The following is a 17,680-nucleotide window of genomic DNA, read 5'->3' as shown; positions in this document are numbered from 1 at the left end:
CCGGCATAACTAGTTGTTTCATGGCACTACTGTTCCAATTGCCATTCCTTCCATGAAATCATTAGCCACTTGGGATCAGAGGCAACAACTGCACAGAAATGACCAAGGCTTTTGGCCCTGCTTACACAGTGCTATTTATTATTATTCCATTCATTTATTAAATTTGTAAACCACCCTTCATCCACAGAGCTCAGCACATAAAATTACACTATAAAAACACAAAATACATAATAAAAATAAGAACCAAAACAGCAAACAAATATTCCACCCCTGTTACAGCAGTTCTGTGTGAAGAGCCCCTGTTAAAGATGATCTCAACGGGCAAGTCTTCAGAGACTGGTGTCTCTTATTGCAAAGACAAATTCATCAGACATTTTGAAATTCTGCCACCTTTTTCTCCTGAAAGAGTCGCTCTTCTGCTTTTTCTCTTCCTTTTTGCTGGCCCATTCTTATTTGTCCGTGAGACACACTCTGCAGTCAATTCTGTTCTTGTTGGGATTGTAGATTTCATTACTGAACTGACCGTTTGATGCCTCTAGGTGCCCTGTTTATTGGACATGCATTCTGATTTGCCTGCACAAAGCTTATGGGAAGGTTAGACTATGAGACTCTGGCCTTTATTGAGTATTCATTCTGATTTGTTGTCGAGAGATTATGCAATTATCATTGATCCAGGTTTGCTTGTAGGGTGCTTGCATGTCTTCCTATCAAACATTAATTCATCCATCCATCCCACTTTTCAGTGCACTTCCCTGTCACTTTCCTAACTGCAACAAGTCTGTGTTTTTGTTTTTAAAAGTGGATTTGTTGCACCAGGGTGACAGAGTCCTTTAATCCACTTCGTGTGAACACATATGCAATTAAAGATGCACTTGAATCAGAGTACTTTCGCAATCAAACTTTCTTTCTAGGGAACCCTCTGAACTGTAGCTTTGTGAGGGATGTCGGGGTCCTTCTAACTACTGCCAGCACTCTTTATAAACTACAGGCCATAAAACTTCCCAAGTGGTGGACTGGTGGGTCTACCCATTTGATCTATGCCATGGGGAGATCTTTTAGGTTTGGCCCTAAAGGAGTGATCAGCCAGCAACCAGGCTAGGCTGATTCATGATACATACTCAGTGCTAGGCTCAATGTCTACTTACATTTGTAATAATAATAATAATAATTTATTATTTATACCCCGCCCATCTGGCTGGGTCCCCCCAGCCACTCTGGGCGGCTTCCAACAAAACACTAAAATACAATAACCTATTAAATATTAAAAGCTTCCCTAAACAGGGCTGCCTTTAGATGTCTTCTGAAAGTTTGGTAGTTAGTTTTCTCTTTGACATCTGGTGGGAGGGCGTTCCACAGGGCAGGCGCCACTACCGAGAAGGCCCTCTGCCTGGTTCCCTGTAACTTGGCTTCTCGCAGCGAGGGAACCGCCAGAAGGCCCTGGACCTCAGTGTCCGGGCAGAACGATGGAGGTAGAGGCGCTCCTTCAGGTATACTGGACTAAACAATAAAGATGTGACCATTTTAATTCCAAAGTGTTGTTCTGTCATTATTGGTACTCTCACATCACCTGCCCATCCCCCAGTGGGCTTGCAAAGTGTTCCGTAATATACAGCGGAAATTAATTTAGGGAAAGTCATTATAATGTTCTACTGTAGCCCTCAGCACTGGCCGTTGCCCAACGTAGAAACTCAGCATAGAGAAAATAACTAATCTGGGGCATGGCATTTTCATTTAGAATATGCACTTTCATCACTACAACTATGCATAACTAATTAACCGGACCTGAGGTTAGCCTTGTTATTAGTGGAGCTATTCCCTTTATTGTCTTGCAATAATATTTTTGCAATGTGTCTGTTGCATGCTGATGGCCATTTAAATGTCAGAAAGAAACCACCCTGGAAGAATGGCAGATGAAGCTGATAGACTATATGGAATTGGCGGAAATGACTGACAGAATCCGAGACCTGGGAGAAGAGTTGGTGGAAGAAGACTGGAAGAAATTCAAAGACTATCTTCAGAAATACTATAAAATTAATGAGTGTTAAAATTGTGCTTGGATGGGTAATAAGTGGTAATTAGTGATAAAAGTTATTAAGATTATGCAAAAAAGGTATTGATAATTGGTTGAAAAATATGGATATAGTATATGTTATGGTACAAAGTTTAAACATTTGATAAAGGGTAAGAATTTGCTGAATTAAATATTTGAATGGGAATACAAAAAGGGGAAGGTGCGAGGAGGTCAAGAACATAAGCATATGAAATTGAGGTTATTGGAAAAATGGAATGGTTTTATTTTTTCTTTGTTTAAATTTAATTTTTCTTAATTAGTTGTGTTTTTCTTTCTGTATTTTTTTCTTTTGTGTGTTTCTTTTTTCTGTAATTTATGGTTTTTTATTCTGTGAATCTCTACTTTTCTTTTTTGTAAAACTTTAATAAAAATCTTATAAAAAAATAAATAAATGTCAGAAAGAAAAGTGACCAAGAAATAGAGGCTACAGGAATGCATTCCAATTGTCATTTCCCTGAGAAAGGTTCTCAGAATCTGACCTAATTTCCTGTATGTATCTGGAAGACTCTATCTCAGTTCTGGCAGAGAAAGGAAAACAAATTACTGGGACATGAAGACTGTTTACTTAAAAAACCCACAAAAAAACCAACCCACAATTTAGGTAAAAAGTCTATAATGCCTATATCTAATCCAAGCCACCATCCATTATTAATATGAACAAAGACTTTCAAAAGTGAGGGTGGTCCCCAGAGCATACTGCTGCGCAAAATAAGGACCAAAGGTTAAGACATGCAAAATCAAGAGAGAATCTGCAAATCAAGCTCTTTAAAATCAACTAAAACTGGGTATCTTAGCAACACAGGAAGCTATGTTATACTGAGTCAGACCACTGGGTTCATTTAGCTCAACACTGTCTATATATGGGTTTCTCAAACTTGAGTCTCCAGCTGTTTATGGACTACAACTCCCATCATCCCTAGCTAGCAGGACCAGTTGTCAGGGATGATGGGAATTGTAGTCCATAAACAGCTGGAGACCCAAGTTTGGGAAGCCCTGGGTTTGGCAGCAAATCTCCATGTTTTTTTAGAGAGGGGTCCCTCCCAACTGTACCTAGAGATACAGGAGACTGAAGCTGGGACCTTTGGCATGCAAATTCTGTCAGGATGCTGATTCCAAGGGGAATGCCCACAAAGCTGGGTCATTTACATATAGAGAAGTAGCTCCCACAGGGGAAGAGGAACATTAAAAAGGCCACAAAGAAACTCATTTATCCATGGAATGATTTTCCTTACAGTATAAACAGATCCTTAAATGAAAACCTGTTAGCAGCAAGCAGAAAACAAATTAAATTAAAGCTTATATGGGGCTTCTACAGATTCTTGGATATACAAACAAATGTTTGCCAGCTGTGATTTATCAGAACTAAGTTAAATGCAAGTACAATTGCATGATTTTCTTTCTCTGGGTGATAAGTAGAAAATATACAAAACTCATCTTCCTGTATCATGGTGAATAAAGGTCAGATTACAGTATAATAAGCTACTGTTGCTTTTCCTAATCTAATCACTTTTGCCTGATACATAAAAAAGCAGGTAGGTTTACATACAGTATTTGAGATGCTGCATGGGCAATGTTTTACACCATTCCATAAGGCAAGCCTTTGTGTTGTTTTACTCACTACCAGTGGCATGGGGCAGGGGGAGGGAGGCACAGGGGCAGTTGCCCTAGGTGCAAAATTGTTAGGGGTGCAAAACTTCAATGCCTGGTGCTGCTTCTGGGCTTTGTTGAGAACGGATTCTCGAAGCGAGCCAGGAAGTGACCTCTCCAGACAACAAAACAAATATTTTCTTATCACTGTGGTTGCAATCTCCTGGGTGACACAGAAACCGCTAGGCAGTTGAATGTGCATGCTTACTCTGTCCATTTTCCTCCTCACCACCACCACCTTCATTGTGGGCCCGGCCACTGGCAATCCATGCTACGCCACTGCTCACTACATATGCTGAGACACACACACTACTGTTGGGTGTTGCAAACTTCTTTGGAGGGCATTTCAGAGCCGGGTGTGTGTGTGTGTGGAGAATGCCTGAATCTCATGGGGAGTCACTGCTCCACATTAGTGGATTAGTGTGATAACACAGCTGCTGCTGTGTTAGTTATCCAAATAAATTAAATTAAATTAAATAAATTAAAATGGCTTTCGGTCAGTGGTGCACATGCAAAACATCCCAACCCACCTAAAATTTGGTCCTTATACTTTCTTTCTTAGACACTGCTCCCACAGAATCCTTCAACAGTTCTTAAAAAACAAATTTAAGAGCAGGCTGCAGATCTAGCAGGATTGATGTTTAAATCAGAGAAAATCTGTATGCATGCTTTGTGGTGCCATTTTCTTGGGTCTTGTCCCAATGAGCCAAACTACAAAAAGCACCTTGAATACTTTCATAGTGGAAAGGCACTATCACAGAAAGGTGATAGTACGAAAAATGCATGCAGAGCAGAAACAGGCTATATGATCTGAGAGATAAACCACTGGATTCCTTCAATATTGCAGTGGATGCCTAATAATAATAATAATAATAATAATAATAATAATAATAATAATAATTTATTATTATTTATATCCTGCCCATCTGGCTGGGTTTCCCCAGCTACTCTGGGCGGCTTCCAACAAAATATTAAAATACAATAGTCTGTTAAACATTAAAAGCTTCCCTAAACAGGGCTGCTTTCAGATGTTGGGTAGTTGTTTTTCTCTTTGACAGCTGGTGGAAGGGCGTTCCACAGGGCGGGTGCCACTACCAAGAAGGCCCTCTGCCTGGTTCCCTGTAACTTGGCTTCATTCATACTTCTAGGCATTCTGCCACTGCTTGAATGACTGTGTAGTCAAGTCAGCTCTGGAACCACCCAGAGCGTGGGAAGTGCTAGACAAGTGAAACACAGCCTATTTGCAGGACTTTTTCCTCATACTTCTAACCTACAATTCCACAATGTTGACTTTGCTTTCACAAAGCCCCCTGCTCACTAGGTCTAGCAACACAGCCCTCAACATTCAATGTTGGACCCAGACAACAGAAACAAGAACCACCACCACAATGAAACTATAGCAGCAACTGGTCTAGCAAACAGAAAACCGAGGCTTTGTTAAGTAAAACATTTCCAAGATGATGAATAAAAAGTGCTAATCTTTGTATGATAATCCTTGATTATTTGATTGCATGCCTTTGGGAGCAGCTAGAAAATGGTAGACAGCAGAGTTCACCAAAATAATTAATTTTAAAATTAGTATTTGTTGCATTATTGTAATGCAGACTTTCATTTGCCACCCTCTGCTTCTGTCTGACACTTCCTCTCCCTCAGAATGTGTTTAGATGTTGAATAATGCTATATTTCCTGGAGATCAAACCAGCATAATTCAGTTCCAACATTACTGGCCAGATTCAGTGATCTTCTGGAAGGCCCTCAACAACTTGGGTCTAGGATATCTTAAGGAGTGCCTGATCCCTTAAAGCATGGCCTGATCATGGAGATATCTGAGGGAGTCTCTGCTGGTGGTTTCCTATGGCTCAGAGGCAAGGATCATAACTACTAGAAGCTGGGCATTCAGTGTTGTGGACCCAACCCTGTGGTGGTCCAATCCTAGTGATTGAGATTAAACAGGTACCCTCTTTGCTGAACTTCAGGCACATTACAAAAACTTAAAACAAAACAAAATCAGCAGGCATTTTAAGGCCTGTTTTTATGATGAATTTCAATTGTTCTCTCGCTCTTTTTAAAATATTTTATGTACACTGCTTAGGAATCTTGAATATGAAGGGGTACATAAATATTTGAAAGAAAATAAGACAATCTGAAGTCCAGACCAGAAGTCCCAACACCCATCTGGCAGCAGGAAGCTTTCCATTACTTGGGAAGAGAATAAATGAGTCAGGGAGCGCTCCAGGAAAGAAGGAAGCCATAGGACCAAGTTATTGCAATGCCATCTCCTCCCCAGCTCTTAATTCAGTGTTCGCCAGACTCCTGCTGCTTCTTAAGCAATCTGTCCTGTTCGCCCCTGCCTCTGGCTCAGAGGGAGAGAGAGACAAGGCATTGCCTGAGGGATTAACTGTCCCAGGACTGTCCAGGGTAGAGGATAGGACTTTATCTGACACCTCAGACTGAGAATGTGCCTCTGATGGGACCCCCACTGCTCTGATGCCAAGCCAAAGCCAGAGCCTGCAGAACTGGACAACCTCAAAGTGAGTGAGGTTAACAGCAGATCCCAACCAGCCACTCTAATCAGGTGATAATATCACTGCTACTATCTGTAATGTTTATTAAGCTGCAAATGCTGCTTCATTTCCATTTTCAACTGCCCCAACAAAAAGCTAATTTAAACATTTGTATTTTCACCCTATGCCCCACAAGACACTATAATCTAAGTCACATGCGAGCACATTTTGCATCGGTATACTCCCCACCCCCACCCCCGTCTGTTGTGCTAAGTGGGACAACTGAACTTTTCCTGAGCTGGTTTCACAACTGTACTCCTCCAAGATTTACATACTCTATTAAACAAGCCTTCTGCATTCAGGGTTGTCATTGGCCACGAATCAATATTTGTATCACACAAAATAAGATCTGGCTTTGGGGATGCTTGAACTATTTGCACTGGCCACTTTCCATTCATTTACGAAGTTTCAGCAGCCTGCCAAGGAAAGTCTATTCTGTTAGACATGTCGCTCTTGGCTGAACTTTGATCACTAATTCTAGAAATGCCGGTTGTTTTAATTCTTTATTGGACTGTATTGTTTGACATTTTTTCTCTTGCCGGAAGACAAAATGTGTAAAACACGACTTTCATGTAACTTTAGGTGCGCATCATGGTTTCTCCATTTCTCAAATCCCTACAAAGGGCTATCATCTCTGCTACACAATATATTGTCAGTTTTGCTGACAGCATGACAGTACAAAGCTTGTATATTCTGTGTAAACTCTAGCTCGCCTTTCATATGATAATCTATGGTTGGAAATGTTTTACAAAATATAAGGTGGTTAACCTTTTTAATGTTTATTGGAATTATGGTGCCTTGGCTGAGTAGCCCCAGTAGCTGAAAATGGTTGGAAAGAGCGCTGTATTTCCCCCCTACTGAAAGAACAATAGAAAAATTCATTGTGCCTGAGAAACCTATGTATCAGTATATACATATAATACCACACAGCCATTTGCAACAACATGACTTTGGCAAGGTCTTGTTATCTTTGATGAAGAGCGCTCTGATCACAGTTCTTATTACAGTTTCATATCACTGGGAAGCCTGCATCATTTATTCATATAGCTGTGTTGGACATGGAGTCAGCCTTGGAGCATGGAGCTATAAAAATAAGCTGTCATTCTTCAGTGGCAGCAGCGTCATTTTCTCTCCCTCTCTCTCGCATACCTGACACACATCGTTTTTTCAGTTTAAACCTACAGTGAGATTAACTCAGAGGTCTTTTCTTTTTCTTTTTTTTTAAAAAAAGCCCTACAGATTAAGACAGAGCAAACAAAATCCTCAAAGACTCCTCTTTGCCTTTTGCAACAGAGCTCTTCAGAAATGGCGCAATCTCACACAGAAGCTATCCTATAACACAAACAGCCAGCCCTTTTAGCATGGAACATAGAACAAACCTTGGTTACTGATCATAGTTAAAAAGGAGGGACCTTAACCCCAAGTCTAGGCAGCGGCGGGGCTAGCCACTCCGACACCCAGGGCGGCACACATGCCATGCACCTGGGGGCAGGGCAATCCTGGGGGTGGGGCGATCATACCCAGGGGGTGCAATCTGGCACAGCCACAATCACGCCAGGGGTGCCATCTGGCGCGGCGGGGATCGTGCCAGGGGTGCCATCCAGTATGGCCACGATCTTGCTGGAGGGTGCCATCTGACATGGCCATGATCGTGCTGGGGGTGCCATCTGGGCTGGGGCAACAGCGCAACGGCGCCCCCTGTGACTCCCAAACATACCTTGAACCTGGGAAGCTGCACCTGTGCAGCTCGTCCTCTCCCCTGCCTAACTCCTCCAGCTGGGAGTTCGGGGGAAATGGCGCGGGTGGCGCAGCAAATGTCACCCCCCATCAAGCTGGCACCAGGGGCAGGATGCACCCACGGCACCCACCTTGCTCCACCTCTGAGTCTAGGTTCAGATGGCACACTAAAGTTTGGCTCATGCTGTGCTGCAAGGTCCTCCCGAGGCGGCAGTATGTTTGTGCATAGGCCATAGTTTGACTTACTGTGACATGTTAACCAGGCCAATGTCTGGAAAATACAGAAGCTTGCCATCTTGCTCCTTGTTGTGGTACTCTATTTTGAAAGTCTATATTCTCCCTCAACTACATTTCTTTTCCAGCTGCTTGCCGGGGTTTCCTGCTGCACTTTATTTAATCGTCTTCGCGCACTTCCCTTTTATCTCATAAGTTTATGCCATCTATACATTTGGTGTCAACATTTTCCATTTTCTTTTTCATCAAACCTGATATATTTAAAACATATTGTGGCTGTGCTAAAAAAATAACCTATAAAGTGAAAAGCAGTGTAAGGCTAAATTGTGACAAAAGAACATCATCTAAAATGTGTGGCCAACTAGGAAGGTCATTAAAATATAAAAACATAATAAAACGTAAACATTAAAGAAAACCTTCCCTATACAGGATTGCCTTCAGACAGCTCAGGGGTCTGATAACTTCATACCCTCCAACATTTATCCAATGAACATTACCTGGCATTGAAAATTTTGTAATGCCAGTGACAGATATGACCTGGGGCAGGGGAATTCAGAGTGCCATGACAAAAAAGGTCCTCTCTTTTGTATTACTAATTGTTACTGTTGATGATGATTTATTACAAAAACAGATTCCTTTCAAGCCTCACATTTAAGTAACTGAGAGGCATCTCGATAAAAAGTTGTCACACTTGACATAGATACTCTTTGTTATTATGTGAAACCCAATTCAACCAACTTCATTGGTGTGCCTCATAATATACTATTAAATTTGGGATAGCTAATCCTTCTGTTTGGATTGAGGCCTTCTCCTTTGTGAACACAAACCATGCTTCCGAAAAAAGGGAATAGCTGGAGAAGGGCCACTAAAAAAGAAGTGGGCAGGCTGGTATGGCCTAGCCACACACTTTCCATAATCTTCAAAGACATAAAGGAATTTGACAATACAAGGTAAACATTTGCTCAGGGAAATCAGATGAACTCAGCTCCCAGAAGCATATTTTTCAGATGCACAAATTATTTTAAATGCTATAGGAAATATGTGGTTGGCTCATGGTAGAAATATACCATTTCAGTGACTGGTAGGGAACAAGTTTCTTAACTTATATACAAAAGTACACATATGACCATGGAAACGATATGTCAGAGTAACTTTGAAAAGTTCAAATAATATTATTATTGGCCAATACCTGAAAAACTGAAGTAAGAACTAATTGAAAACATATTCTCAAGTGTCCCATATGGAAACATTTGTTGCCAAGAAAAATGTCATGAGGCAGAGTCTCACTTTATAAATTAGTTTCATTAGCACAGTACAAAAAAATGTTTAGGTTGTCATTTATTTTCAATTATGTCTTAACAGAAAGCTAGTAATGTGGCTCAATATCTTATATTTACAAAGGAAAGACAATAAAACTGGAATTTCTATAAATGATAATTGTGTTGAGCTGGAAATACATATCCAAAACAATCAGGATATATGGACACTTTTAGTCATTCTCTTTACAAATTTCAGAAAGTAGCTTTGGAAAGACTAGTATCTGCACTAAAGTATAGTATCTGTACTAAAAGGCAACACATACAGTTAAACACAGGGGGTGGAAGACTGCCCCTGTTTCTATGACAACACTTACAGTAACAGTTGCACACACATTAATTTGATTTTATATGTGGAGCTATACTTGAGGCTGAGCCAAAATGGCCCCCCATTTTCAACAGCCCTTTCTAAAGCTTTCTACAGTTCTTCTGGGAACCTTGCAAACAGCTACAAAATGCTGTCCCACCAATTTTACTGGCTCCCTATCCCTGGCCCCACATGATAGATATTATTTTTGCAAGGGTCGCAAATATTCAAAAGTGTTAACTATGCAAAGTGTGTTGGCTTTCAAAAATACAATTAGTATAATATTCAAAAGTAATGCTAGGTCATTATATTGCAATATATGGGCTACATTCTGTTAACTTCATGGGTATAGAAAGTGGGAGGAGAAGTGTTATAAAATCAAGGCAGATTAGATCATATTAATCTGACATTTAGTTTTATGGTGGGTTGCAAAGAAAGTCTGCAGTTGCAGAAATGAGAGGGCAGGGCACTATCTACCCAGTAATTTAAGCAGCAGGTGTTTGATAGAACTAATTAAACCATCAGCCCCGCGTTGCACATATTGATTTTTATGTTGCGAATCAGTTTCAACCTTCCCATATTCAACATGCTGCCTCTTTTTTGATCTTTCTAAACATTCGCCACAAGGCAATTTTGTATACCGTAAAACAATTTTTTTGCATAGCAAAGGTTGAAAAGCAGCAGTATAGCTCATCATTCCAGTCTCCTACTGGTAAAAAAAATGAACTAGATGATGTCAGTTGTTCCTCGATATAAAGTAAACACACACAAATTAGAGCAACCTGGCAGGGCATCGTAGTTCTGAGACACTACGGTCCGATATCAAATTCATAAAGCATGATTCAGGTTCTTAATACATTTGCATTGGTTGCTGCCAAATGCATGCAGCTTTGAGAATTGTTCTGTCTATGTATTGCTGGCAGGTGCAACAGCAGGACCCTTCTGAAAAAAATCTCATGGGGGCAGAGATTCTCAGCAAGAGTGATTGAATAGAAATAAATAAATCCAAGACATTAAACAACGAAGTTGCGTTTTTAAGAAGAAAAAGCTTGTTCTAGTAAAATGATTTGTTGTTGTTTAGTCGTTTAGTCGTGTCCGACTCTTCGTGACCCCATGGACCAGAGCACGCCAGGCACTTCTGTCTTCCACTGCCTCCCGCAGTTTGGTCAGACTCATGTTTGTAGCTTCGAAAATGTAAAATGATACTAATGAATAAATGGTCGACATAGAAAGAAACTGATGTTAATTGGTGTGAACACTTTCCCCCTCTGTGTTACAGAGCGAAAGAGAGAGAGAGACTAGAGAATTCATAGACAACCTTTAAATATTACTCCACCTGATCGTTAGCAGAAAGTGGTGGGAGAGGGAGCATCCATTGCAAGGTAGTTTGTAGCAGCTAGCCATTTTCCACGAGGGAAAAATATGTCAACACCGCAATCCTATACATATCTGCTCAGAGGTAAGTACTATCATGAATATAATACATAACCATGAGAAACTTTTTATCAACAGAATCACCTATAATTCTAGTTTAGACACCTCCAAAGGGCTATCAAAAACCAATGCATGTTCCAGGGAAATGTCTGCCCTTAAGCATTGTTGAATTTAAATGGAAAGTTTCGGTAGACGTTTGATGGACGAGGCTGCAGAGCTGGAATTCATCAGCAAAAGAAACGAGTATTTCAGGGATCATTCTGAGAAGATGTTACTCTCTTTACTCATCATATGTCTCCTAAAGCACTTGGGAGTATTAAAATACCTTTATGTCATGTTTCAAACACCTCTCCCGAATAAGTCAAATGTACCATGCAGGTGCCACTGGTTTACAGCTTAACCAAGTGAAATTGGAGGGGGGAGAGAGACTCTAACATCTAATGTTTAGGCTCCAGTTTGAATCTGAGCATCTCAGAAAAATGGAAATCTACCTGGCAGCCAGGAAAGACCAAAACAAAAACCCAAACTAGTCACCATCATTCACCACACTACTAAAATCATACTGTATGTTTCCCCTGACCCAGTTCCTTCCAGATGTTGTTGAATTGTAACACCTATCATCCCTGACCATTGGGTCATGCTGACTGGGGCTGATGGGAATTGTAGCCCTATATATAATTGAAGTGCACCAGGTTGGGAAAAGCTGTTCTAAATAATACCAAAGATGGGAATATATTACCGTGTGATTAAACAGCAGTCATGCGTTATGCTGTCCTCCACAAACACGCCACTTTCGTCATCCGTTTCAACTAGGCGTCCATCGTGGTACCAATGCACTTGTGTAGTATTATCGAGGTATGTTGCTGTACACTGAAATGGCAAGCGGTCGCCATGAAAAACCACTTGTCTCTGGGATGGTATCAATTCAAATAGAGGCAGCTCCAGCGGTCCAGCTGTAGGTGAGAGTATAAAGGAAACAATTCGTTTATTGCATTGTTAGTGATGAGGAGAGGAGAGAAGCAGAACTAGAGTCAGCAAAAACAATAATGGACAAGTACATCTTTGCAGTGCAATTCTACACATGTCTATTCAGCAGTAAGTCCCTTTGAATTAATGGGGTTTACTTCCAGCTAAATGGGTACAGGACCGTGCCCATCATTTCTTGTCACTAGAATGAAAATACCAAGTTTGTTTTTTAAAGACACAGGGTATATCCTCCACAGATGCAATTACTGTGTGCCCCATGTCAAGAAGAGGGCTCACAAACATAGTTGCCAGGTGGTCAGCAATGTCTATAAATCTCCGTATGGCAGGGATCTGCGAACTAGATGAGTAGTACCAAGTGGTAGACTTTACACTTCCTAGTAAATTCTGTATGTGCTGCTGAGAACTTTGAAGAAGCTCTTTTCCATCCTTGAACAATAAGGTTTGCTGAAACAAAACACATGCCCATAAGCTACACACACATTCCATCACATTGTCAGTTTGGCAGTTTTCACTTCATTCTGTAAACTAATCCGAGACAATTATACTATGATTGGTAAAACACTTCAGAAAGTAAAGTGTTTGTGCCGAGAGTTATGATTATGAGGGGGAAACACGTTAGACTCATGTGATCAAGTCAACCCACCTGTGATTAACACACTGCTGATTTCAATGTAACGTTAGGTTAATGTGCAATCTTTTTGCAAAAGGTCCAATAAACAGAAAGACCTTGTCTCTCCCCCCCTTCTACTTTCTCTCCCTTTCCTTCTTATTGCCTAGGCTGAGCACAGCTGCCAGAGTATTAGAAGCTAATGCACACAGCATTGTATTTTCAAGGAAGAAAGAAAGCACTTTCAGCTCAAGGGTCAAATACTGTGACTCGTACTAAGCAGTAATTTTATTCCACATTTAGCTGCACTGATTGTAATAAATCTACAAACAACACAGCAGTGCTGATTTAGATAGAATGGCTAAGTCTCAAGCTCTGCATTTTTAATTTTGTGAAGATAATGATAACATTTATTCACTTGGTTGTACCTTTCAACGGGTACGTATTTTTATCCTCAGGTCTTCTGCTTATAAAGGAAATGTTTTAGTGCTTCCAGTTCAGCATAAAGTGGAAACACCTTTGCATCTTTTCAGATTTAGAGGATGGAAGGAATTCTTCTCTAATTAAATGATAAATAAATAAATGTACATCAGCCTATTAACACTTAACAGGCACAAGACTAATTGAATGGAAGTCAATTGTTGAAATTAATGAACATTATCAATTTATATGTTTTTCTAGTATTTACACATATTTATAATAAATTTGGCTATGTTGATATCCCTTGACAAACAGAGAGGCAAAAGTGTCTATAGTTTGTTTTTTTGTTTGTTTGTTTGTTTATGCATGCATGTATGCATGCTTTTCTAGAAGACGTGTTGAACTATCAATATAGCAAAAGTTAATACTATAGCTCAGAGGTTTTCAATCTTTTTGGGTCCTCGGCTCTCTTGACCAACTACATTTTTTCTGTGGCACCCCTGTGGGTCTCGGAAGCCCAGTTCTGTCACCCCTTGCCTGAAGAGTCAGCAGTCCCTCACCCTTTTCAAACACCGTCCCTTGTGAAGCGTTCTTAAACTCTCCCTTCTCCTTGGGAGTCCTCTGAGCAGCCCTTGGTCTCTGAGCTGCCCTCCCTGCCCCAAAAAAGAGGTGTCTCCTCCCACTGCCCCACAGGGGCCTGGGAAACACCCCCTGGCCAGCCCCAGAGGCACCATTCGCCTGGGGAGCTTGTAGTCAGGGCTGCTGCAACAAACAGCCACGCAAGCCTTTGGGAGGCAGAGAGGCAAGAGGGCATTAAAGGAAGGGAGGGAAGGAAAGAGGGACAGAGGCCAGTGCTGCCCATGGCACCCCTGACCATCATTCAAGGTACCCCAGGGTGCCATTGCACACTGGTTGAAAACCACTGTTCTTGCTTATGTTGAATACCTTAACCATGCACTAAAAATCACATTTCCTGTTTTGACGGAGATTTATAAATGCCCAGAATTGTTTATACCCCACCCATCTGGCTGGATTTTCCCAGCCACTCTGGGCAGGCTAGAGGAGAAGGCATTTTCCATTCCAGCAACCAGGCTACAAAACTCCCTATCCCTGTGACACTGAAAACTTATTGACACTTCCTCTTGTTCTGCTCTTTCCCCCAGGGAAAACCACTCTTTAGTGCTCAATCAGAGCAAACAGCAATTTGGATTCTTCCCAGATGGACATTTGTTCCACTCTATTGCTGAAGAGCAGCTTTTCCCTTGGAAAGAAGCGGAGCAAGGAGGAAACCACGCAGACCCATGCCTAGAAAGTGTGGGTCAAATGGAAAATTGTTTGGAGCTGTGCTTTTTAGGCACAGCACAAGGTGACGTGTGAAAGAGCCCCGAGTTGACATTTACAGTGCAATCATAAGTACGGTATATCTACTAAGAAGAAAGCTTTACTTAATTCAACTGAGTTTACTCCCAAGTGAGTTGGGTTCGGTCTGCAGACTTAGACATCAAGCAGAAACCTTATGTTTTGACAGGTCCATGGTCTTCCAGTTCCTGATTTTGTTTACTTCCAGGCTGTTTCAAAGAAGGATTTAAGCAGCAATGTTTATTTTATTATATTTTAATACCTGATGTTTTAAATTTGGTGATTTAAGCCACCATGAACATTTTCTGTAGAAATGTTTTAAGTAAATAAATCATTATATTGTGGCTTGGAATACAGCAAACAAATGAAGTCAGTTTTACTGCCAAAACAATGTATTCGTTTCTCGGTTCCTGCTGAATACAACCAGTCCAAGTAGCCAGAAAGCCATATTCTTAACTATAGTGATGAAAATTGGCAATGGATACAAAGTGTTGCTCAGTGGGAGCGAACAAAATTGGACAGGCACTTTGTATTCGATCTCCAAAAACCCAGCTATAATTGACTTGAGTCCTAGAAATACCTTAGCAGAATGTGGAAATGAAAGATAATGCTAGAATTAGAAAAATTTCAGAATTTGATATACGACACGGAAGTAAATAGCTTGCTTATAAGTTATTTGCAATGGATTGTATTGAATGTTAGTCATACTCTGAGCAGACCTAATATGCCCATCATCAATGGGTCTACTCTGAGTAAAGGTTAGTTGGAGATGGTCCAATGAAACTCCCATAGCATGACACTAAGGCTGCAGTCTTATCTTCATTTACCAGGAAGTAAGCCCCAGTGAATGCAACAGGACTTACATCTGAGTAGAGACATGGTCAGAGACATGTAAAAGTGCATGCACATTCAGCTGTGTTTCACAATGCTGCTACAAATTAAATAAAATTAATACATTTGTTAGAGCAACTGAAACAAGTAATCTGAAGGTTCAATCCAAGCCCTGAGGTCAATGGAGACCCTTTTCTGTGTGACCCTGCAAGCTGAAATATGGTGGGTTGTCACAAGAGACTTCTTAAAAGTGGTCTTCTGTTTATGGAATGTCCTCTGCAGTGTGATTCATCTGGTGTCTACTTTAACACCCAGACGCCAGCCAAATACCATTTGACTTGCACAAGTATTAACCTCCATACTTTTAAACTTTGGTAGAACGATATGCTTTACCATGATTTCATAGGATGACCGAATCATAGATTTGTAGAGTTTAACATTGTGAAACCAGTTAGTGCTCGTGTTTGCCCTTATTTTTAGACTTCTCCAAATTAAAAATTGTTCTTAGCGTTAGTGTTGCCATCTAAAATATTATTTTCGTACATTTTGCAACTTTAAACAGTTTTTATCGCTTTTGTACCCAGAGAATAATTGCCATTGGGAGACTGCAATCTCTTTGTAATCTGTAATATAAACATCAACTCAGCCTCTGGCAGCAAAGCCTGGGCCTTCTCGTAGGCTCCCCCTTTTCTCTGCACACCTCCATCTGTTTTTAATACTGCAAATGGCACAACAACTTTTCTCAAAATATAATGCTGTCATTTGGCATTAAGACATTTCCATAAGTCAGCTGGTGTGTTTCCCAGCACAGTATTTTCGCACCTGATATTGTGAAAGAATTATTAATTAAAACTGGGAAGAGGAGACCCGAGGATTCTATGAATTGGTAAATTGATGAGGAGCTGTAGTATCATGAAAAGCCTTTTTATTCGGCTCCGTCACTGAATTTAATGTAGCACAGGCGTATGAGTCAGGGAACCCCCAGACATATGCAACACCCCTTGAGTTACTCGGTTTTCTGACTAAGTGCAAAGCAATGATTCCTTACTATGGGAATCAGGAACAGAGTTTCTTCACAGGCTGGTCATTTATTTATTTTTTGTTCTTTCTGAAATCTAAGTTGCCCTAACATTCTGCTATACCTAGCATTTTAGCCCCTAGTTCTGCACTTCTTAAAACTCAGCTTACAAATTGTACACAAACCTAAGAGCCCAGTTGGAGCTGAAAAAGCCATTTCTAGTGAGTACAATCAGGAGTGGGCAGGCAAAGAGGAGGGAGAGTTTGCTTAATGCTTTCCCTGCTCATTCATTCATTCATTTATTCAAGTTTTTATATCTTGCCTTTCCTCATATAGTTCAAGGCAGCTCATGAACATAATAAAACAAAAACAAAATAGCAATGTTCAAAAAGAACAAACAACAATAAAGGCCAGCAATAAAACAATTTAAAAACATCATCCAAAAAGCACAGTACACAACCATACACAATACACACTGAGAGACACAAAAATATCATAAAATTATTAAATATCACTTTGCTAAATCAAAACCCAGCCATCACTACTCAGATTTGTGTTTGTGTTTTCAGATGCCAAGCTGCACAAATATGCCCAATATCCGACCTTAAATTTTAAACCCAGCTCATCTGATAAGAGCCACATAACACAGGAATCAACTGCTCACTGAAAGTTCAGACATATTTAATTGTAGATATATACCTAAAGTATAAAAGTACAACCAAATTTTGGTACACAGCAGATAAATCATTTATAGAAGCAAATGAAGGGTTTTCTAATATCTATTCATAAAGGGGTGGGGAGAGAACCTTACCACATTGCTGCATTAGATTTGTAGCAGACTCTCTCTAGGGTGTACAAGTACTTTTTATAAACCATGACAGAATGGATGTCAAAAATGATTTAACATTTACTTGCCTGTTAGTCCCTTAATGCTAATAAAACACAATGCCATTCAAAATCATTTCCATTTGGCTGATTAGTGTAAGCTCTAAACAACATAGCAAAACACAGCTTGAGCAAACCTCACACGTTCTCTTCCATTATAAATGCCTCAAAAACAAATGCACATGGTTTTGTTTATCGGCAGCTTCCTAGAGAGTGTACCATGTCAAGTGAATTTATTTGTAATAGATCAGCATCACATTGGA

At 40.4% G+C, this 17,680-nt stretch overlaps 1 protein-coding gene across 2 annotated transcripts in view; it reads right to left on the bottom strand.

Annotated features, from left to right (window-relative positions):
• Nucleotides 1-17,680, bottom strand: part of ADGRA1 (adhesion G protein-coupled receptor A1) — a 313,062-nt gene that overhangs the window by 168,052 nt on the left and 127,330 nt on the right. For both annotated transcript variants that reach the window (XM_083616838.1, XM_083616839.1), the window contains one exon: nucleotides 12,050-12,263. In XM_083616838.1, coding sequence (XP_083472964.1) covers nucleotides 12,050-12,263 — 214 coding nt within the window. The remainder of the gene's footprint in view (nucleotides 1-12,049; nucleotides 12,264-17,680) is intronic.

This window comes from Podarcis filfolensis (assembly GCF_964270895.1).
Source record: "Podarcis filfolensis genome assembly, chromosome: 5".
Taxonomy (NCBI): domain Eukaryota; kingdom Metazoa; phylum Chordata; class Lepidosauria; order Squamata; family Lacertidae; genus Podarcis; species Podarcis filfolensis.
Note: the sequence above shows the minus strand (reverse complement) of the source record. Positions and strands in the feature narration are given on the sequence as shown.